The 23,184-nt window shown below is 39.3% G+C and overlaps 2 protein-coding genes across 3 annotated transcripts; one reads left to right on the top strand and one right to left on the bottom strand.

Moving 5' to 3' along the window:
- Window positions 1-664: 664 nt before the first annotated feature.
- Window positions 665-7,256, bottom strand: rex1bd (required for excision 1-B domain containing). The gene is made up of 5 exons (XM_053513419.1): window positions 7,208-7,256; window positions 6,156-6,238; window positions 5,472-5,676; window positions 4,262-4,350; window positions 665-2,174 (listed from the first exon to the last, which is right to left on the bottom strand). Exons 1-5 carry the CDS (start codon window positions 7,208-7,210, stop codon window positions 2,102-2,104), a joined length of 453 nt encoding a protein of 150 aa, XP_053369394.1. The 5' UTR covers window positions 7,211-7,256; the 3' UTR covers window positions 665-2,101.
- A 4,100-nt stretch (window positions 7,257-11,356) lies between these two features.
- Window positions 11,357-22,790, top strand: LOC128542955 (egl nine homolog 1-like). 2 transcript variants are annotated; one of them, XM_053513175.1, is made up of 5 exons: window positions 11,357-12,429; window positions 19,666-19,785; window positions 20,529-20,665; window positions 21,066-21,133; window positions 21,282-22,790. In XM_053513175.1, the coding sequence occupies exons 1-5, from the start codon at window positions 11,647-11,649 to the stop codon at window positions 21,308-21,310; spliced, it is 1,137 nt and encodes a 378-aa protein (XP_053369150.1). In that variant the 5' UTR covers window positions 11,357-11,646; the 3' UTR covers window positions 21,311-22,790. The 2 variants fall into 2 exon arrangements, with proteins under 2 accessions (XP_053369150.1, XP_053369149.1); XM_053513174.1 differs by having other exon boundaries at window positions 21,276-22,789.
- Window positions 22,791-23,184: the final 394 nt, after the last annotated feature.

Raw genomic sequence — 23,184 nt, 5'->3', positions numbered from 1 at the left:
TAATTAACTTTTATTTCTATAGCTTTTTTTGGAGGGGTTGATATCCCAGATATTCCAGATTGTATTCCCAATTTAGTCGTGTCCAATTCCTCCCCATCACTAGGGGGCTCCCACACTAAGACTACTACTACCAGACTCAACAGGGAACCCATCCTCATCTGGGTGATAACGGATAGCAGGGATTGATACTGTGTATTAGAAGAAAGTTTAGTATTACAGATGATGTCTTTAAGTTAATAAGGAGTCCAGTTCATTATTAGAGGTTCAAGTACAAAACTGTATCTCTGTATGTAATCTTCTCTTCCCGTGGGCAGATTGTGTTATAACGAAACCTATATGTTACCTCAAGCTCGTCCAAATACACCTGTGAAACCCCCATTAAAAGTATGTGATACTTACACTAACAGACAAACATTCCAAAAACCATCTTGATGTGTTCTATTACTCATCTTATGTCCCCTCAAATTATCACAAATATCCTTGTTGTACAGACACGCCCACTTTATTTTTACTATAGATTTTTATGTAATGATGTTAGTAACAGTATAAAGAACTAAACACTTTATTTTCAATCACATGACGTCTGCAAGGCAGAGTTACAAATTTTTTTTATTTTTCATTATTCATCAGTATAAATGTATTTTGTTGTACCTAATGATTTAAATAAAAACTAGAATTAATATATAGTAGTAGTATAGAGAATTTTCCAGATGCTCTCATTCAGAGCAAAATAGAGAAGTAGATTGGTATTTGGTTTCCCTGTGTGGTCGACATCACGTTGTGATTTTCTCCATTCCCTCTCGGCTGTTCTTATCTTTAATTGTTGCTTAAGCACTTTCATTGGCCAAGGAGCAGAAATAAAAGAGTTTCTCGTTATTAAGAATAAAGTGGAGAGGAAATAAATAGGAAGGTGGTTCAACTGTAGGAGGAGAGGATGAGTCATTGTGTGGTGGTGCTGTTACGAAGGCTGAAGTTCTGATTAGATGTTATTGTGTAAAGTACATGTACAAAGCCGGTAAAATGAAGTAGCAGGTGGGGGATTAATGAGGGGTAGAAAAGCGAGATTGGAGAAAAGCGTACAGCTCACAAATACATAATGACAGTAGTATAATCATTCCAGGGTTAAATGTATTATTTTACTTTACAATAATAAATAAAAATGTGACAAAGTTAAGGCAGAGTACTATAGTTTAGGGCATGGCTCCATACCAATACATTATATTGGTAATACAATACAGGTTATACATTTTGTACCCAACTTACAAATGAGTTCCATTCCGGGATCAGTTTGTACTGTAAGTCTGACAAAGTGAGTCTTATACGCCTTTGACACTAATATACAATGTAAAGCATAACAATACACTAGACTAAACCTGTCCCCTTTCTCCACACTACCATCACGCCTTAGGAAATTAATCTCACAGTTAACCGTAACAATGCCGTCTCTGCAACTTTAAATCGTGAGGGGAATCCTGGATGCCATTTTTCCTCAGAGCTGTTTTCCACTGTATTGGACTGTGAACTATTGGACGTGTTTTGTTGAGGAGTTTCCGAAATTAGGATTATTCACCATCCAACCACACGCGCACACACAATATAGATGGGAAATTTCTTGGCTGGTATAATTATCTGGATGTGTGAAAAACTGGCTTATGAATTATTCTACACGGACATATAATACAAATTCACATGAATTAAATATTCAAGTAAAAAAGATTTAATTGGAAAATGCCTCATAAATGTTTGACATGGAATCAGTTGTGAATTGTTCTTTAGAGAACCTCTTATATGTGCATTTGTTATGAGACATACAACTGTTTTTTTGTAGTTTTGATCTTTGTAAAGGTGGCACAAGGTTAATAATTGTAATAGTTTAATACCTGATAAACTAAAGGAACAAAATAAACTGTAACACAAATTACTTATTAAACAACTTCTTTAAAAGAACAGATCTTCAACAATAATGAAACATACAGAATTCACACTGAACACACACACACACACACACACACACACACAACATATGTGGCCAGTCCTCGCATAAGAGGTCGTATTATGGGTGAAACTCCATTCAGGTCCATCTCAGAACGCAGCCTCTGTTTCATTCTGCATCTTCGGAGTCGTACTTGAAATCCTGCATGATTTCACTCAGAGACTCCTTGTTTTTAATAATCCTGAAGAAGACAAGAGTGAGAAAAAAAACATGAGGCTAAAGACAAACAGTGAGAGAAAGTATTTGATTACTTTGGCTTTTGTTACACAGTGAAATTCTCATATTTTAGATCCAGGACATGTCAAGTGGAATATTTAAAGTCTTATTTTGTTTTAATTTTATTTTAATGATTATGGTTTACAGCTTATAAAAATCACAATCCAGTATCATAAAATATCAGAATATTTAATTTTCTGAATTTTTCAATGTTTATACAGTATAAATACTGTGTGTCTCTTGGTCCAGTTAGGTACATGTACGAGGAAAACTGCTGACTCCAGAGGGAGAGTAAACCACAGAAGGTGATCGCTGAAAGGGCTGACTGTTCACAGAGGGCTGTATCAAAAAATATTTATGGAAAGTTGCCTGAAAGGGAAAAGGTGTGGTAGGAAAAGTTACATGATGGCAGCATTAAGAAGATTGTCAAGCAAAGCTAATTCAAGACCTTGGAAGAGCTTCACTTCGAGTGGAGTGAGGCTGGAGTTAGTGCATCAAGAGCTACCACGCCCTGACATCTTCAGGAAACAATCTACAACGACTGCATTCCTAGTATCAAGCAACTCCTGAACCAGAGACACCATTAGAAGCATCTTACCTGGACTAAGGAGAAAAAGATCTGGACCGCTGCTCAGTGGTCCAAAGTAAATAAGATGTAAGTAAATTTTGCATTTTATTTGAAAACCAAGGTGCCAGAGTCTGGAAGAAGAATGAAGAGGGACAGAATACACGCCCAGTGTGACGTTTCCACAGTCGTTAATAATTTAGGGGGCCATGTCACTGTGTTTTATCAGGTCCAAAGTTAGCGCAGTTGTCCACCAGGAGAACTTGGAGCACTTCATGCTTTAATCTACTGACAAGCGCTTCTGTTCAAGCTGGATTTAACACCTGCATACAGCGCCAGAACTACCATTAATCGGTTTGCTGACCATGACAGTACTGTGTTCGATTGGCCAGCCAACTCAAAGGGGATTTTACAGCTACGGATGAGCTGAAGGCCGCTATCAAAGCAACCTGGTCTTTAATAACAGCTCAGCAGTGCCACAGGCTGATCACATCATTAAAAAAAAAAGTTTAACATTTCTGTATAATAAATATCTTTTAAGTGATCTTAAGAAATATTCTAATATTTGGAGATACCAGATTTTTGATCAAATTAAACCAAATAAATATATTTATATATTATATTATATATAATTCCAGCACACACATCAACAGTCTTTTGTGTAAAATTAATAGCAATTTCAACACAATAAAGTCCCCGTCACTACAACTGGTACAGTCATATATATATATATACATAGAGCTGGTGGATTTCACACCACACTCTCAGACTATCGACCCGGAGGTGAAGAGAGCAGCCAGGAGACGAGTGACGAGTCGCAGGACGGCAGGAAGAACAGCTTTACAGAAAGCAATAAGCAATAAATGACAATGCGCTCTGTTTTGCTCCTATCACACAATCACCCGTTAGAACAATAAACTCAGTGTCCCAGAATATCAGGAACATCATCAGGAAATAAAAGCTGACATTCTGGTCTATCGTTTCATGTTAATCTTTTGATCTTAAACCCGAATGTCTTCAGTGTTTAGCAAAAACAAAAGACTGGGCCTTGCTGGAACAATACTGTAAAGAGGAGAAATTACTCTCACTGGCGAGACGACAGCAGAATATTCCATCATAAGGACGAGCAGAAACACAGAGCCACGTTCACGAGATCCTCATAACCCTGAGACGATGAAGACATGAAGACTACAGCGGCGGAGCAGCAAAGTGCTAATGCTGCTTATTGTTTCCCAAATCATGTAGTTTGTAAACATATATTTGCTTATACTTGCTTATCTTTATAAATATATTTTTCTTCATTTTCACAATTACAAAGTCAAAAAATAAAACTGTGTGTAAATGTGACGTGTATACATGCGATAAATATTAAATAAGAAAAACATTATTGTCTGAACGCTCACTTGCCCTCACTGGACTACAGGCAGGATTTTACTGATCGTGTGATAAGAGTCCATGTTTATTAATAATAAGGCATGAAGTCTCACTCCTGTCTGATCTCCTGGACCTTCTCTTGGTAGCTCTGATCTTCTGGATGATCCTGCGCACTCTGCTTGGCGAGCTGTAACTGCGCCGTCTGTAAGGAAGATTTCATTTTTTATTTCAGAATTCCTCTCACTCTGTACTGAACTGATTTGTTAGCTAACAAATACACATGCAGACGTTAAGAAAGGAAAAGGTCCTCCAGCCACACAGCTCTAATGAAGGTTATCACAATCCACAAACACTCAGATCAGGATTAAAGCAGATATTACTAAAAATTCAATGATGTCATCGAGTATTAAACACATTATCTTGTTCATGCGCTTTTTGGTTGTTGTTGTTTCCAGTTAAATGATTTTTAGGACAGCCGTCTTACGGCCCACATGACACCATGCACACGTTTCTGTCTACGTGTTATTTTTCTCACGTTATCAACAAACGCTTTATAATTTCACTGAAACCAAGAGGAGTAAAGTGGCACAACATGCAGCGTTGTTCGAAATCTTGGTACCCTTACGTCAGGAAATCTTTAAATCTATCACATTTTCACAGCTGACTTGAGAAATACAGAGTGAGTAAAAAAACACTGCACTGCGTCCACACACACACACACACACACACACACGCAGCGATTAAAAAAATGTACTGTAATAGATTGATAATGCACAGCTGATTAAGGGGTTTTTTTCATTTTCTCAATATTATAGAAACCATGGTTACTCTTATGGTTGATACAGTAATGATCGAAAGTTAGTACCCCCCAGTTTTAATTTCACGTTTTTTGTGTAAAAATTATCTGATCGAAGTGAGTCACAGTATTCGGCGAACAGCAACTTTCTTCACCATGCCGTTATTTATTTAACAAAAATGAAACCAACATGTGGGCCACACAGGCGTACTTAGTTTTGCCCTAATGTGTTTTTTTTGGCTTCATTTTTGTTTTCCCACAAATATCTCCATGGTGAGTGGACGACTCCTGCAGCTTTCAGTTCCAGACAGACAGGAGAAGTGATGAGTGTACATGTGGAGTGTGATAAAGTCACAGTTACAGTGTGGATTACGATGTGTCCTTTATAATCCTGTGGCTCTCCTCTAGTCTCTGTTACATGTTATAAAGACGTCATGTTTAAATATTAATTACAAAATAAAGGCTTGTTATAAAAAATTTTTTTTTAAAAAAAACAGAAATGTTCCTTGTGCACACTGAATACACACCAACTCCAGTTTCTGCTTCTCTTTGATCTGCAGCTTGTCGATGTGTTCGGAGAGATCCGCCCGGTCCAGGTCCTGGTGCAGACGCTCTTTGATCTCCAGAACCTCCTTAGAGATGCCGCTGAACGCTTTGGTGATCTCGTGGACCAGCTGTCTGTAATGCTCGAAGTCATACTGCGGCCCCGTCCTCAAGTACGCCTCGTGACCCCTGAATGAACGACCAATACACAGGTTAACACACACACACACACACACACACACACACACACACACACACACAGCATCCATACACCCCCAACACACATACTGTACCCTCTCTGAGGCCACCTTATTAGGAACACGACATGTACAATAATTTTATTTTTTTTTTTTACTGTGTACTATCAGAGGCCATTTTATTAGGAACACTACATGATGCTCCGTTGGAGGATAACTCTACAATCTGAGGTCACTTTTTTAGCAACACTACATGCTGCTCTGGTGGAGAATTACTGTACACTCTCTGAGGCCACTTAATTAGGAACACTGCATGCTGCTCCATCAGAGAGTGTACAGTGTTCGGGAATGTGTGTGTGTATTATGCATGATTATGTATTGTAGTACTGTAAGTGTGTACAGGTGTTCCCAATAAAGTGTTCATTGCGGGAATACACACACAAGGTATGACATCACAAGGCGCGCACTTACTCCTCGAAAAGTTTGTACGCCTCCAGGCGCTCAGTCTGAAGTGCGTAGAAACGCTGGACCAGGCTTTTAAAATCTGAGGAGAGCTTTTAAAAATAAGAAGAAATGATAAGATTATGAAGACCTCTTGCGTTTAAATACAATTCTATTCAATTTTATTTGTATAGCGCTTTTAACACTCGTCACTGTACATTGGGTCAGAACTCGCTCTTTCAATGAGATCTTTACATTTCACACATTGGAGGACCAGAAACCAGTCTCAGAGAACCTGCCTGTCTGTCTGTCTGTCTGTCTGTCTGACGTTATGAACGGTTTTGTGCCGGATTATAAACTGCACGTCTTGACAGTGTACTGCGCATGCGTCAAACTGTGGACGCGTCTTAAATCAAAAGCTGGACAGAACTTTATAAATCTTCTGCAGTACTTCGACCTCTGCCCAAAGCACCACAAGTGAAATTTAAATGTTGAGTAAAAGTGACGTTATAAACCATATTTTAACGCGCTGGAGTTGTTTAAGACAAAACTTCATCTTTATCTGATCTACTTTTCCCATTTCTCATCTGTGATTCTCTCTCTAATGACCGAACACGTGTGTGTTTGTCTGACCACCAAAGAAGGACAACTTAGTGTAAACAAATAATAAATATAAACTAATATAAACCTTTTTGTATCCTCTCTGTTTTATTGACTGTAATAACATGAAATGACAGTAAATTTAAAATCTTGCAGTGAACACTTTTATACAGTACATTTTGTACAATTTCCTAATATTTAGCCACCAATCTGGAGATTAATAGAATATATAATTATATACTGTATTAAGTCACACAAATCAGACTCTGACTAAATTACAGTTTTAAAACATGAAGGGTTTCCTCTGTGTTGCAGTCAGACATGCACGTGGGCTCCAAAATAAAATAATAATATCACTGATTACATTGAAGATGACCAAATAATTTTTTAGCTTTAACATTATAAATATTTCTACAAACTCTTTCACCGGTACTTATACTAGTTCTAAATAAAAAATAATTTTAAAAAACGCGTGATCATACCATGGCGCGTCTCCAAGATCACCAGCCGGCTTTTATTTTGTAATGTTTTATTTACTTCCGGGACTTTTCAGCAGGATGTTGTCAAAATAAAAGTGAAAGCTCGACGTTACTTCGTTCACGACATGTGGGAATTCGGAACTGTCCGACTCGGAACTTAATTTTAATTTAATTGATTGAATAAATGACAAAAATATATTTACAAATTTTTTGTCTTTTTAATGCTTAATTTATTTTAAATTGAATGCGATAATTCTCGGTTATTAGTACCGAATATTACATAAAAGTGCAGTTTGATAGTCAATAGGCGAACTGATATTAAATTATAAAAGTATCACAAAATCTACAGACTTTAAATTTTAATTTATCTAAATAAATAATTAAATAAATAACAGTGTGTCACCCTGTTGACGCTTGTTCTTGTAACTCTGATTACATTAATGGTGCCTTAGTGGTTAGCACTGTCGCCTCACACCGCTGGGGTCCGGGTTCGATTCCCACCTTAGGGTCTGTGTGCAGGAAGTTTGCATGTTCTCCTTGTGCTAGGTGGGTTTTCTCCCAGAGCGCAAAGACATGCAGAGTAGGCGAAATGGCGCTCCTAAATTGCCCGTTGTGTGTGAATGAGTGTGTGAGTGTGGACCGGAGGCCCCGCCACATTCGTAAAAATGGGAATAAACATGATGGTCCACTGGCCTCGATGGTCCCTGGTTGGAGGGAAGGAAGTATATTAACAAAATACATTAAACATAAAAAAATACTTATGTACAGCATAAGCTTTGGTAATAAGTGTGTAGACTCAGGGTCATTTTTATAAAAGTCCCTAATTATTTATATAAAAGTCAGACTCTCGGTTCTTTTGCGTCACTCTGGGCCATGATGAAGTGACGTCACGGAATCTCAGCTCAGGATATCGGAGCTCCAGGGAGTCCTTAACACCCCGCTGAGAACTGTGACCCCACACTCGTCTGGGCATTGTGAACATCTAGACACTAAAGAACAGAGACAAAATAATGTGTTCTGGGAGTAATAAAGATAGATCTCTACAGTCTTCAGTACAATATTGGTGAGAATTATATATTGAAACAATTATATATTGAAACAATATTGAAAGTGTTTTAATCGACCACAAACCATTAGAGTCAATTTATTTGAATATAATATTATTGTTAATCTGAAATTTAATCTATCTGAAATTTAACAAAATGCTTTAAAAGCTGAAAACTTCATGCAAAAGTGGTTGGTGTAAACCTAAAGGAGTTGTGTGGCAAAGAATTATGTATGGCTGAGATCACTGATGCAGTCAAATGCCTTGAAGATAACAAGTCTCCAGGCTGTAAAGAAATTTTACAAAGTTCTCATTACAGACCTCGCTCCATTTTTGTTGGCCGTGTTCAACGCTTCAATTAATTATAAATATAATTGGATTAATTACAAATAATTGGAATGCCTTTATTTTTGTAAATCAATTTAAACAAGTAATGAATTTGCTAACTAATGAACAAAATCATTTCATGTAACATTAGGCTGATACTAGGCCTAACTAATTATAGAGATATGATTTAGTATGAGGGCCTTATATTACTGTATTTATTTATTTTATTTTATTATTTTTTTAAGATTTAAAAGAGAAGTTAACAATGATTTTATTATTTTTGGATTTGGGATTTTATTTTTGACAGTTCTACTAATGCCTTATAAAGATTACAACAACTCAGTTAAACTTGCTAATGGCATTTTTCAAAGATTAATTTTTTTTATCAGGAATGAGACAGATCTCTCCTTTAAAACTTTTGCTTGTTATGCACATTACAGTATGACTATTTATATAAAAAGGCAAATTTAATAGGAATCTCAGTGTGTGGTAGATAATTTAAAATAAGTCAGTTTTCTGACAATTTGTCATTGTTTTTAAGGAACAAAATGAAGTTTTTTTTTTCCAGGCAGTGACAATTACTGAATAATCTGTTTTTGAATGAAAATTAATATTCATAAATCTGCCTTATTTTCAATTAACAAAATACTGTTATGTACCCTGGAGTAATTACATACAAAGATAAAAAACAACAAATATTTAAATATATATCTATATAGATCTATATATTTTTTTTTCTTATCTTTTGAGGTTGCACATTATGACATCAAAGACTTGGTTATGGTTTATATAATTTTATATGGCATAATATATGGCAAGAAATAATACATTTCTTTGTAAAGAAAGAAATGTTTTCAAATAACAGACAGCACTGATCTGAAAGTCCTAGAATTTAAACCCTAATCGGTCGAATAAATATTCTTCTAAATAGCAACTCGAAGCACCATTTAAAATTCTTCAAAAGATTATGCTATGTGTTTGATTCTGTCTCTAAATGTATTTTAGTTCTGTACTTTTAAGCAATTATTGAGGTTGAGGTCCTGGAATTAATGTAAATAAATTAATTAATTATATACTTTATGGGAGAAATTAATATTGTAAAAGGAAAGTATACAAACACTTAAACTCAGAGAAAATGTCTTACCATCAGTACAAGCGTTTCTGGTCAAATCTCTTCAATCAAGTACAAGGTGCATCAGGTCTGAAGGTTTTGTCATAAATACTGTTTTATAAAGAAGGTCAAGGAGCTTTATTATAAGACATTACTTCAGATTAATTCAGTGACATGATTTATTATCCAGATGGATAACAGATTTGTCTTTTGTGGACTGCAGAAAGACACCCGTCCCCACCTGATGTTCAGTTTATTGACATGTTGGACGGACTTTCTGACACACACACACACACACACACACACACACACACACACACACACACATTTGGGGCTGTTATAAATGTAAAAAAATTTCCATGTCTTGGTTTTATTTTGATAAATCAATTGTCTCATTGATTATTTTACTGTGAAAATAAATTCCACTGCAATTTCATTTTATTTTTTATTACTTGTACATAATGTAAATTTTTAAAGCTTAATGTTTTTTCTATATTTCTATTTTCTCTTATTTTATACTTTATATTCTTTTTTTCTCTCTCCTTTTATATTTATATGTTTATGTAAAGTTGGGGAACACGGGTCTAAGAATTTCATTACGGTATTGATGCCTCATTGTTATATGTATATGACAATAAAACTTGAAAATGATTGAAAAGTCTTATTTTCTTATTTTTATGTCATCAGCGGTCGAATAAGCATTTCACTGAATATGATATTGTGTATGACTGTGTATGTAACATAAAATTAATTGAAAGATTATATTCACAAGGTTAAATTGATTAATCCCAAACCAAATTGTTCAGTTCAGTTTTATAAAATGATGAATTAATTAGATGCAGCACTACTGGATCTAATGTTAACACTGTGAAGGGGATTTAAACTTGTAGTTTATGTGCCAGTTTATTTGTAAGACAGTGTAATAGGCCAGTGTGTTGTCTGAGTGTGTGTATGTGTGTGTGTGCTGCCTGTCTGCAGCGTGTTAATGAGAAGCCAAGAAACTTCTTTTCCGAGTCGGAATTCCGAGTTGGAGAGGCGTTCGTATTCTCTACTGTTCACACTTAGTCAGGCCTGTTTTACTCGGAAGTGGGAAGTCGGAATTATAATAACTGTACTTTAGACCGTCTTCATGTTTAGAGTCCTGTGTGTGTGTGTGTGTGTGTGTGTGTGTGTGAGACCTGTGGCAGTGCCAGGGTTAACCAGTGTTTCAGTACAGCTGTGATTTTCTGCACCTGTTAGCACGGGGTGCCAATACTTTTTGGCTGTTTTTTTTTTATATATATACTTTTTGGCTGTTTGGAACACTGAGGATTTGTTTATGGTGTAATACACTGGTTTACACACACGCGCACACACACACACACACACACACTTTTCCTTCTTGGTCCAGTCTGAACCCGTACTGGGCTCGTGATCATGGCCGGTGACGTCACTACAGAAAGCGATACACTGTATCGACACAGAGCGCGAGACTTTACACAACACGCTGAAGCTGCAGCGTGCAGCAGATCACCGCCTGTGGAGTGTGTGTGTGTGTGTGGAGTGTGTGTGTGTGTGTGGAGTGTGTGTGTGTGTGTGTGTGGAGTGTGTGTGCACTGTTACCCCGGGGGTAATTAGAGCGGTTTGCCCCGGGTCCAACTCCCTCCTCCTCCTCCCCCCTCCCTTACGTAGTGTGTGACGTCACGAGGCTGGCTCGAGGCGGACGTGTAGGTATGAAAACAGAGGGCGAGCCAGCGGCGCCATGTGTCTCTGTGTGTCCGCGTCCCCGAGAGTGTGTGTGCTGCAGCGGGGCTCGGCGCGGGGTTAGACCGATTCTCCGCGGTGTGTTTGGAGCAGAGCGAGCCCGATGAGGCGGTGTGTGAGGAGTGTGTGTGTCGGGGAGAGTGTGTGACTCGGGCGCTGCAGTTCGAGAGGAAACGGCGATCAGTCCGGGAGTAGAACAACAGCTGGTGCGGAGTCATGGAGGGACGCAGCGGGGAAGGTGCAGGGGCAGATCCCACAGATCCGGAGCACGATCGGCAGTACTGCGAGCTCTGTGGCAAAATGGAGAACCTCATGAGGTGTGGCCGCTGTCGCAGCTCCTTCTACTGCAGCAAGGATCACCAGAAACAGGACTGGAAGAAGCACAAGCAGGTCTGCAGACAGGCCGAGAGCAATCCCCGCCTTCCCCCGCACACACACCCGGGGCAGCCCGGCAGGAAGGAGCAGGACCCGCAGCAGAACCAGCAGCACAGCCAGAGAGCGGCAGCGGTGGGGGACGGCCCGGGGGACTGCACGGGGGACGGCACGGGGTGCGAGGGCTCACCCGACTCTGCCAAGACACACGTGGACACCGAGAGCACCTGCTCCGGGTCCGAGAGCGTCTGTGTCCCCCAGCACACCGGGAACAATGTCTCCAGCAGGCACGGGCTGTCTCCTCACCAGAAACAGGCCACTGAGTACATAGGCCCCTGTATGAACAAACACGGAATATGTGTGGTCAATAACTTCCTGGGGGATGAGCTCGGGCTCGGGGTGTTGGAGGAAGTCCGGGCTCTCTACAGCTCCAGGGAGTTCACGGACGGACAGCTGGTCAGCCAGAGGAGTGACTCCACTAAGGACATCCGAGGGGACAAGATCACCTGGATCGAGGGGAAGGAGCCGGGGTGCGAGAAGATCGCTGTCCTGATGAGCCGCATGGACGATATAGTCCGGCACTGTAACGGCAAACTGGGCAACTACAGGATTAATGGAAGGACGAAAGTAAGTCACTGACATGAGGTTCTCCATCAGGCTCCATCACTACTACTACTAATAATATTATAATTAACTAATAATTATTAATTAATTAATAATATTATAATTGCACACAGAGACATGCTTTAACAGATTAAGGGCATTTCAATGAATATGCATGGTAATGGCATGCAAAAAAAAATCAAGTAGTAGCTCTCCAAAAGTCCTCGAAAGCAGTATGACAGCAGCCTAGGAACAAGAAAGGAATTAGAGATTAAAAAGGGTTAAAAATTAGGGATGCTTATATATATAATTATATATATAATTATATATATAATTATATATATATATATATAACGTATGTGTGTATATACATGTACACACACACACATATATATGATATATATATGATATATATATATATATGTGTGTGTGTGTGTGCCATCTCCAGGGTCTGGGTTCGATTCCCGCCCCGGGGTCTGTGTGCATGGAGTTTGCATATTCTCCCTGTGCTCAGTGGATTTCCAACCCACAGTCCAAAGAAATACAGATTGGGCTAATTGGCGTTCCCATATTGCCTGTAGTGTGTGAATGAGAGTGTGAATAATGTTGACTGGAGGTCCTACCACAGTCGTAAAAAAAAGGAAATGAATACAATGGTCACCATTGTCCTCCACAGTCCCTAGTTGGACCACAGAGGTTATAGTAGATGATATAAAATTTATATATAAGAGAAATGGCGTGAAAAATCAGTCAATTCAAGGATGCATTGTGATTATTTCACATGACAATTCATGCATCGCCACACTGACCCCAAAATAGATTTTTTTTAATGATGTATGTAAATATGTTTGCATTTGAGGTGGTAAAATGTTGCAATTCCTCTAAAATGCTACAGGTGGTACGCTCTAAACTATTCATACATTGGGAGGTATGACAGCATCCTGTGTGGTGGGAGTGAATTATTAGCTAAGTTTGTTTATAATTGTAACAAAATCTAAAAATAATAATATTAAATCAGGATATTTATATAATTGTGATACTTATAGAATCACAATACAAATTGATTTGGCACCTAGATATCTTGATAATAACGAAGCTGGTGTTTCCCATCACTACTATTATAATACACACACACACCATTTAAAAAAATTTAACTGAATGCCATGTATAATTCTTTATGCACGTCACATTCTCAATCCTAAATCAGATGAGATATATATGCGTGTGTGTGTGTGTGATTGTATATACTGTATATGTACAGAAATGCTGAGTCATGGATCTGGTACCACACTGGAGCACTAAAATGAACAAAGTGTGAAAGCCCCCTCACGCCGCATCGATCCTGCAGCGTTTGTTTGCAGGGACGGCATTGGTTTTTTTTCACAAGTCTTTTTTTTCATTTTTTTTAAGCTAAGCTGTGAGTAGATGACCCAAATACGTCTTACAATGTGCGTTAAAGGGGGAAGAAATATATTATTTACAAAGTGTATGAAATGAATGAGTACGGCCAAAAACTCACTGATGCTTTAAAGATACATTTGGGGCTTTGGGCAGAAACAGGAGTGGGGCCCGTCCCTTTCAGCCATGCTCAAGATGAAGTCCAAACGCCTGAGCAGATTATTTATTCGATACCGTGGCAACAGATTTGATCAAATCCAGTGTCCAATAAATAATAAAATATCTTATTAGTTATATAATCAATCATAGCCTGTGTAATGTGGTCAAGTAACGGTGAGCTCTGGTTGCTAAGCAACATAACAGGCTAACACGCAGGTATTCTATGAATAAAACTAGCTTACCCATTTTAAAACCTATTCAATTATTGTCACCTGATCACTAAGGAATGAGTGTACAGTGATTTTGGACACGGTTCAGGCAGTATTGGAATCTGTTTTCTAAACCAGTATTGGTGATGGCACATCTGTACAGTCAGTTAAGCAGCGCTCTCTTCTAACTGGGAAAAACCATCAGCACCCGGAAACTCATACTGATGACCTTCTGCACAGCAGCCTGAGGCCTGATCGCCTCGAAAGGTGCCAAAAGTTTTATAACATTTACATGTAAATTTCAAGAAACAAAAGCTGAATTTATGATCCAAGTCTTTAGTGTATTTCAGAAGACAAAAGAACTGGTCTTGCTGTTCCAGTGCCTGGATATATATATACTGGAGTGGGCTATATTTGTACACAGTCAACTCTACACATATTTGGAGGCTGTAAAAGTTATTGTTAATTCAGCTCTCTGCCACAGTTCACTGGAGATCTAATTAAATCATTAATATCAGACTTTAATGTTTACTTCGTGGGAATTTGAGCATTATATATACCTGTCCACCTTTTTAAAGCATCAAAAGTAATTAGACAGCTTAAACATGGAAATAAAAACTCGTGATTAACACTAGGCTGGTGCTCCGCGGTGATCCTCCTCCAGGCGTTTACTGCAGCGGTCTGCGGTTCCTCAATAAAAATGTCTCCAGAACTCTAAAGAGGGTAAATTATACTGCAGTTAATCTGGACAAGATGATTCAGTGTCAATGTCTTCTCCTCTTAAACACCTTTTATAAACCGCCAAAACATGGTATCGGTGCTAAAAGTGTCTCACCAGGTGACAAAGTGAATTTTCAGACAGGATCATATAACACCATTTTTCATAATTCATAATTCGTTTTTTTAACACGCACACACATATATACTTTTATTTTTATCAGATAAAAAGAAACACATTTGCTAAATACAATTTCATGCCCTTTTATGTCTGTAGTGTCCGTAACTTTTTTTATTCAAATCTTTCAATAATCTTAACTGTCATTCGGATGAAACTTGGCCATTTAGGTTTCACATAAAAAGACATAAACCTGAAAAAGTGTATTATTATAAAATGTTAAATTGTTAATTTAAAAATAAACGTTATAGCTGTTTCTTTGTTTAACTAGAGAGCATGACCCATGTACCAAACCTGGACACAAACGGCTAAACTAAGTGTAATTTCTCACTCTTTTAATGTTGAAATTGTTATGGTAAATTTCTGATCGGGGATTCCCCACGCTCTTAGCATTTATCCAGAGTGGTGGAAAGACATCCAGCGTGTGGCAGTCCTGTCTGGAGAAAACATCTTGTCACCTGTAGATTGGTTTAAACTGCTAGGAGGTCTTCAGTACCTTTAGTAAGCATTTAATCCATGCTGAGCTGAAAAACAGGTACCATGGATGATCAGGTAGCGTTACTATCATCCAAGAAGCTGCAGTAGGTACAGGTGCACTGAAACTGGACGGTCACAGCAGCTACAACATGTATAATGATATCCAGCTTCAGCAGTATGAATCCACGAGCCCTACATGCCCTGTGTCCAGTTCAGGCTAGAGCGTAGGAAAACCTGTACATGTGTAATAATGCATGTAATAACATTCACATAAATATGCAATACATAAACCGTCATTTATAAATGTTTCAATATTTTCAGGAGCCTATAATACACATCTCCTGTTATACTGAACACAGTCACTACACAGTATACAGTATGACTGCAGATCAATCCCTGCTATCCGTTATCATCCGCATGAGGACGGGTTCCCTGTTGAGTCTGGTTCCTCTCAAGGTTTCCTCCTATTGTCCTCTCGGGGAGTTTTTCTCATCAGGGATAGTCTGATAATTATCATTTATACATTTTATTCACACTTTTCATACTCATTTACATAATGTTTTGATTCTGAGAACCTGCTTTGTGATAATAACCATTGTTAAAAAGCGCTATATGAATAAAACTGAATTGAACTATTACATAATTAGTTAATAGCGTGTATAAACTATTCATAATGTATATTACATTTTAATATATTCATAGCTGTAATAATATTAAAGATGCTCAGCACTGTCATTTCCCATAACAATCCTCAGGGTCACCACAGAGTACAACACTGAACTCAACACCCTGTGGCAGCTCCAGTCCTGCGCATGTGCTGTTGTCCTGTTACGACTGACTTATTGAGTTAATTTAACATGTTCAATCACACTCCTTCAGTATGTCGAGGTGCACAAAACCTCTTGTTCCCCAGATAAGTGGGCTCCACTGGAAAACCTTCTCCTTCTGGTCACAGTAAAAACCAAGCACCCCATCATCCATGGTTTCAAATATTCTGGAACAACATCTTACATTCACTAGTGCTTTCATTTTTGTTTATTTCTGCGTGCTTTAACTATAATTTAAAAAAAACTTCTGATAACAGGATTTCTTTCCAAGAATTTTAAGCAGTCTTAAGCAAATGGTGAAGGGTAGTGGTGTCTCAAATGGCTAAGGCTCTGGGTTCCTGATTGGAAGGTCGGGGGTTCAAGCCCCATCTCCACCAAGCTGCCACTGTTGAGACCTTCATTTAATTACATTTTATTTATATGGCGCTTTTACCGATGGTCATTGTTGCTTAAAAACATTAAGAAAATGTGTGTGAAGATATGTATAAATCAAAACAATCAGTTTGTCCCTGATGAGCAAGCTAAGGAGGGGACGGTGGCAAGGAAAGAAACATTGAATCAACAGGGAACCCATGCTAATTTGGGTGATCTTAGTGTTAGTGCGGTACCTCCTCACCAAGACTGATTGTCCCATAAAGCTGTTACCTGGTATGACCATCAGGGCTCCAACCAAATCACAGCTAAGTAGCGCTCTCCTTTCCCTTGGTCCCCTTAGTCCTTAAACAGCTTCGTTTAGACCAAATATTAACCCAGTTTGACCTGAGTGGTTCCTACAATCACATTTGCATAAAAAAATCGATGTATGGAATACTGCCTTTAATAGTACCTGACCACATTGTGTATTGGGTCATGCCATATGGGCCCCCTTGTACCACCACCTAAACCCAGTTGTGCTCATGAACTGTGTCCTCCGGGACATACTGGAAAAGTTTTTGATTGCATACATCAATGACACATCTATCTCACATCTGTCTCTCAAGGTCAAGCCTTGTCAAGCAGGTGTTATAAACTAGAGAAATGTACATTTTTGCAGTCACAGAATGGTCTGTTCCTACTGCTGTTAAAGAGCTACACCCATTCCTGAGGCTTGGTCAACTTTATCTGATGATCAAACTGGGCTTCAGCTCCATCACCAATCCCCTCACATCTCGACCCAAGCACCTGTCATGGAACCCAGATGAGGTGATGAGGTGTTCAGAAGGTTAAAAGAACTCTTCATGTTCTCAGACACGCCACCCGTGCCAAGCTGTTGATTGTAGGGGCAGGTGCCGGTGGATCTGGGGTCAGAGCTGTTTACAGATGTTTGGTAAGAAACCAAAGTTTCATCCACTGGTTTCCTTTTAAGGATCTTTCCCCAGTCTAACACATTTACGACCTCAGTAATCATGAGGCACTAGGAGACGAGCTCTGATTAGAGGAGCGGTGCCATGGGCTGGAGGGAGCCGAATACCCTTTCAAGGTCTTTACAGACAATAAGGATCTTGAATATTTGAAAACTGCCAAGCGTCTCAGGTCCAGTTTGTGCTGGGCTGGATCCAAGAACAGCAAGGCCGGCCGATTCTGCCTTTTCCCTGCCAAGGATGAAGATCTAAGCCTTGGACCCATTCTTCCACCCTCGTGTTTTGTGAGAGCCAAAATCTGAGACCTGGACAAGGAGACATTCCCTGCACCCAGTGTCCCCCTACCAGATCTTTGTCTACTTATCTGATGTGGATGTCGTTAGAACCATTACCCTCCTGCAGTTGCATAAATCATGTCATAAATACCATAAATAAACTGCGAGTGCTTTTTTCTCCTTTAACGGTCTCTAGTTTTTTGCCACCTCCTAAAACATGCTCCATGTCAAAGTGTCCTGCAGCTAGTAGTGTCCCATCCAGAGTGTCTTCCTGCCTAGTACTCAGTGTTCCTGTAGTGGGTAGATTTTGATGTGCGTGTTTGGTGCAGTCCAAATATTTCATATTATTTTATAATTCCATCAATAAATATGGTCCTTTTGAAATTAAATGAACATCATAACTTGAATAAATGAATAAATTTTGTCTATCATCCAGCACTATTGTGAATTCATCCGTTGATTAGTTTGGGAATTAAAGACCTGCATGCAGGACAGATAACAAAATGTAGCGCTTGTGTGATTTCGTTTTTTTTTTTTTTTTAATGTGGAGCAGATTTAGAAGTTTTAGCAATATATACAGATATATGCTTGTATTTTAAACTATTAATAAATAAATTATTTTATCTCAACAAAGCATTCGTTATTCTGCATTTAAAGTTTGCCTCGAATACAAGGAATTTTTTTTTACCATTGTTGAAAATAACCCAAAATTAGCAATATTTATCATCATAATGCCTTTGCTTTGGGTCAGACCTACACACGGGTGAACCTGACCTTTATCCCAAAGCTTGATGCCCTTGGTGCTGCGTTGGTGGTGGTCTCACCAGGCACAGCACTACGCCCAGACACACTGGTGAATCTCCAGAGAGAAACTGTCGGCCATTTCACTGCTAGCATGGTACTTGCGTTTTGCGCCAGTGATGTCTCTGTGGTGCAGCTGAGAGAGTTCATGTGCTAGTTCATGTCTGGTGCTAGTGCTGGTTTAGAGTTGGTTCGGTAGAGAACCTCCTAAGAACTGGATTTGTTTTTCCATGGGCTACTGAGTCACGCCATTACATCACTGTATATGTCAGTGTACATCTCTACTTTCTTTCCCAGCAATATTATCGCCAATACTAGTGCTAGCGGCAATGCTAGCAGCCCAAAAATGCTAGGCAAAAAAATTAGCAGCAAGCACAACAACAGTGGAGAACTTTAACGCGGCTTTGCGAGCAGTTCTCCTGGCTTTATCTTTATCAGGAAGCATTTGAGTTGCTCATTGCATATTGAGTCCATTTTTATTGAAGATGGTAGAGATAGTTGGTGGTGAAAATCCTGCCCCAGCTCCTGACATAAGCGGTTCTTTGTTCAGGTCCAGCAAAGTGTCGTTGCCACCATGAAACTGTTTTTTTCTGTTTGAGGTCCGGTGCTTTGGCTGTCGGGAAACAAACAACTGGTTCAAATTCTCCAGAACCGCCCTGGTTAAAAAGGGGTAATGATGAGAGGGTCTCGCCTGTAACTAAAAGGACGGGGAGGTTGGGACGGGTCCTGATGCTCTCTCTTGTGACTTTCTGGTCATTTATGATGTACAGTAAATATAATATAGGAAACGAAAAAATGTGACTAAACAGTAGAAGAAATAAGGAAGGAGACAAATACCGTCTGACTTCTCTAACACAGCTCTTTACTTTTTCATTTCAGGCGATGGTAGCTTGTTACCCAGGTAACGGTGCTGGATATGTGCGGCATGTGGACAACCCTAACGGTGATGGGAGATGTGTGACGTGCATTTATTACTTAAATAAAGACTGGAACGCCAAGGTATGTAAAATCAATATACAAGACAAATCTATATTTCCCATATTTTAGTTCTACATGGTGAAAACATGGGTTAAAGGTATTTTTTATATATTTAATACACAGTTGCTATAAATTGCGTTGTTATATGCCGTTCTTTGGAAGCTTCCAGCTTTCTGACCAATCCTGGTTCTAAATGTTAAGAACTCCCTGGAGGTGTTTATAATGTTTTAGTATATATTATATATGTCTCGAAATATATAAACAAAAACAGAAATGTCCAAATGATGTTGATTTATGGCGTCTATACTGGGATCCTTTAGCACAAATTACTTCATCAGTGTGAGATGCCATGCAGGTGTTCAGTGGCCCTGCTGAGGTGTTACTGAAGACCAGGTTGCTTTAATAGCAGCTTTCAGCTCGTCTGTATTGTTGGGTTGAGTGTTTCTCATCTTCCTCTCGACACTACCTCATAGATTCTTTATAGGGTTCAGGTCCGCTGAGTTGGCTGGCCAGTCAAGCCCAGTAATATCATGATTATCAAACCAGTTGGTGGTAGTTTTGGCGCTGTGTGCAGGTGCTAAAGTCTAAACGGCGTAAAGCTGTCAGCGGACAGAAGCGTGAAGTGCTGTAACAGCTTTGTGTTAATACTTCATATCTGCTGACCAGCGTGTTCTTTATTTGCCAGGTTTGAAATTTAGCATAACGCATTATTTTGCATTTTAAATTCCACTGTATAATTCCCCTTTTATTATCCTTCCTCCCAGGAACACGGTGGTGTCTTGCGGATCTTTCCAGATGGTAAAGCCCAGTTTGCTGACATCGAGCCCTTATTTGACAGATTGGTATTTTTTTGGTCAGACAGACGGAACCCACACGAGGTCCAGCCTTCTTACTCCACTCGGTCAGTTACCACGGCAGCTGCTAGTACATCACACACACACACACACACACACACACACACACACACACACACACACACACACACACACACTGTACATTATGTTTCTTAATCCTTAGCACTCTGTATTATATGTAATAAAACCAGTGTGGTTCTCAGCTGTTTGCTGAGTCTTGACTCCTAACGTATTCCGACTGAACTTGGAGACGCCTGTACACTACTCAGTGTTGGTCAGGGGATCATAATGTTATGGCTGATTGGTGTATAATGTATATTTTAAAGTATTCAAGAAAAATACCGTTTGATGCATGTTTTGGATATTTTTCAGAACCAATCCCCTTGTAATTATTACACTGCAGTAAACCGTGTGACGTCTGTGCTAAATGTAAACGCTTCTCTGCAGGTATGCCATCACTGTGTGGTATTTTGATGCAGATGAGCGAGCGCGGGCTAAAGAGAAATATTTAACTGGTGAGACTCTCGCACTTTCACAAACAAGTTAATGTGACCCAGTGATTAACGGTTAATCAGTTCATGATGTTAATTTCTGTCTTCTTATTCCTGACACCCAAAGAGAGGGACAAAAAAATCCTAATGACTCTGACTGTTTAAGGTGCAGTAGACAAAGGAGGGAAACCGGTCGACTGAGCCTCGCTGACGAACAAGAGCCGAGCGCGCCTGACTGATGGACGAGGAGCGGATTACACGGACGAGGTGTCAACCTTCAGAATGTGTGTTTTTATCACCTGCTGCTTAAAGACATGGATACCGTGCGAAGGAAGGACAGGACCGACTGTGATTTGTCTTAATTGTGATAGAACTGTGCTGAATGGAGAGGAGAGGAGAGGCATGCAGTGTTGCATGTGTAGGAACAGATCAAAAGTGCTTAAATTAAGCACAAGTGTGTGTGTGTGTGTGTGTGTGTGTGTGTGTGCGCTACAATCAGAAAACAAGGATTTTTTTGATAAATGAATAAATTCTCTAAAAGCCCAAAAGAAACAATACTGTGGAAAGTCTCCAGGATCGAGTCTCCAGCCGATAGATCCTCACCTGCGCTGCGCCAGTCCGGGTCACATGGACGGTCCTGGAGGTCTGTCTTTCTTTACGCGCATGTTGTAACGTCCAGGCCAGTGATGAACAATATGAATTGTAACAAGTGTCCGTTATCACAGACGTTACGCCTGCTGTCTGTGATCTGACGCCTCCGTATTTGAAACTTCGCACCCTTTTTAGCTGGATGATGGGCGTGGCATCACCCCGTCGCCATGTGAGATGGAGACACACACCAGGATTCTCTTAATAATTCAGGACCTCCTCAGACATGTGGTTGGAAAATCTCATGGGTTATTGCAAGCTACGATTAGCATAAATGCTATATATGCTATATATATATATATATAGCATAATTTAATATGCAGAGATTAGTTATTATTAAACTCTATTGCTTAAACAGGAGCCCTTTAAAGAACTATAAAAAGAAGAAGAAGAAGAAGCATGGGTCAGTCCAGGAGTCAGATTTAGGATTTATACACTATATCTTCTTATCCGAGTCATTTTGTCAGTCTGCAGAAGATCCACACGCTGCTTCTCCTGAGCTTAAATGAAATGACGGAGTAAAAGATGTAATGTAGCTGTTTTTAAAGAGACTTTTAATGAATTAAATGAGATGTGCCGCGTGTGTGTGCCGTCTCGATGAGAACCGAACGTTGGCTGTCATTTTTTTAGCATCATTTTATATGTTTTTATACTTCATTTATTAAACCCAAAGGCCCTTAATCTATTCTACACAACAGTTAAGGTTATGAATGAGCGCGGCCGGCTGTCTGGTGTAGACGCTCCTCATGGAAGAGTTCAATCTAAGCTCACACTCTCCGTAGTTACTCATATGGGGGGGTGCTGGGTTATAGAGAAGGAGTCGGGAGATTTTTGGGATTTCTCACAAGCTACTGAATTCTCACACCCAGACGTGTGTATTTATTAAGAGCCATGAGAAGGAGGAGTTATTAGTGTTGACACTGAAACGTCCTGAGTATTAACTCCTGATGATGAGCTCCACACTGAACCACTAGAGAAACATAAAAGCACTCGCTCCAGCTTCACCCCTCACCTCCAGTCCTCACACACTCCTGTGTTACTGTGTGTGTGTGTGTGTGTGTGTGAGAGAGAGATCTCCCTAAGTCTTCCCCCTAAGGGATAGGCTCCGCCCCCACGACCCTGAATGCAGGATAAAGTGATATAGACGATGTTGAGACATGCTCCTTACACACACACACACACACACACAGACCACTCTAACTAGACACCTTATGGATCTCTGAAGTGAAAATATCTTGACTAGTCAAATGTCTATAAAATTCCTAAATAATAATAATAAAGATAATTAAACTCATTTCTACACGAATTGTTAGATTTTTTTAAGCATAAACTCCCAGTTCTATTGTTGTTTTTTATCAGGAAATAAATGCTTAAAACTATCACAACAGAACATCACCGACACTAAAGATTAGTCATGTTTGTCTAAA

The sequence above is a fragment of the Clarias gariepinus genome, chromosome 15 (genome assembly GCF_024256425.1).
Source record: "Clarias gariepinus isolate MV-2021 ecotype Netherlands chromosome 15, CGAR_prim_01v2, whole genome shotgun sequence".
Classification (NCBI taxonomy): Eukaryota; Metazoa; Chordata; class Actinopteri; order Siluriformes; family Clariidae; genus Clarias; species Clarias gariepinus.
Note: the sequence above shows the minus strand (reverse complement) of the source record. Positions and strands in the feature narration are given on the sequence as shown.

What these genes read in the sequence shown, in the direction of transcription:
- rex1bd (XM_053513419.1), bottom strand. An exon ending in AGAAGCAGAAACTGGAGTTG is followed by an intron (nt 4,351 to 5,471) that starts GTGTGTATTCAG and finishes TCTTCCTTACAG; the next exon opens with ACGGCGCAGTTACAGCTCGC. An exon ending in GTCCAGGAGATCAGACAGGA is followed by an intron (nt 2,175 to 4,261) that starts GTGAGACTTCAT and finishes TGTCTTCTTCAG; the next exon opens with GATTATTAAAAACAAGGAGT.
- LOC128542955 (XM_053513174.1), top strand. Translation starts at nt 11,647, where the DNA reads ATGGAGGGACGCAGCGGGGAAGGTGCAGGGGCAGATCCCACAGATCCG. An exon ending in GGATTAATGGAAGGACGAAA is followed by an intron (nt 12,430 to 19,665) that starts GTAAGTCACTGA and finishes TTTTCATTTCAG; the next exon opens with GCGATGGTAGCTTGTTACCC. An exon ending in ATAAAGACTGGAACGCCAAG is followed by an intron (nt 19,786 to 20,528) that starts GTATGTAAAATC and finishes CCTTCCTCCCAG; the next exon opens with GAACACGGTGGTGTCTTGCG.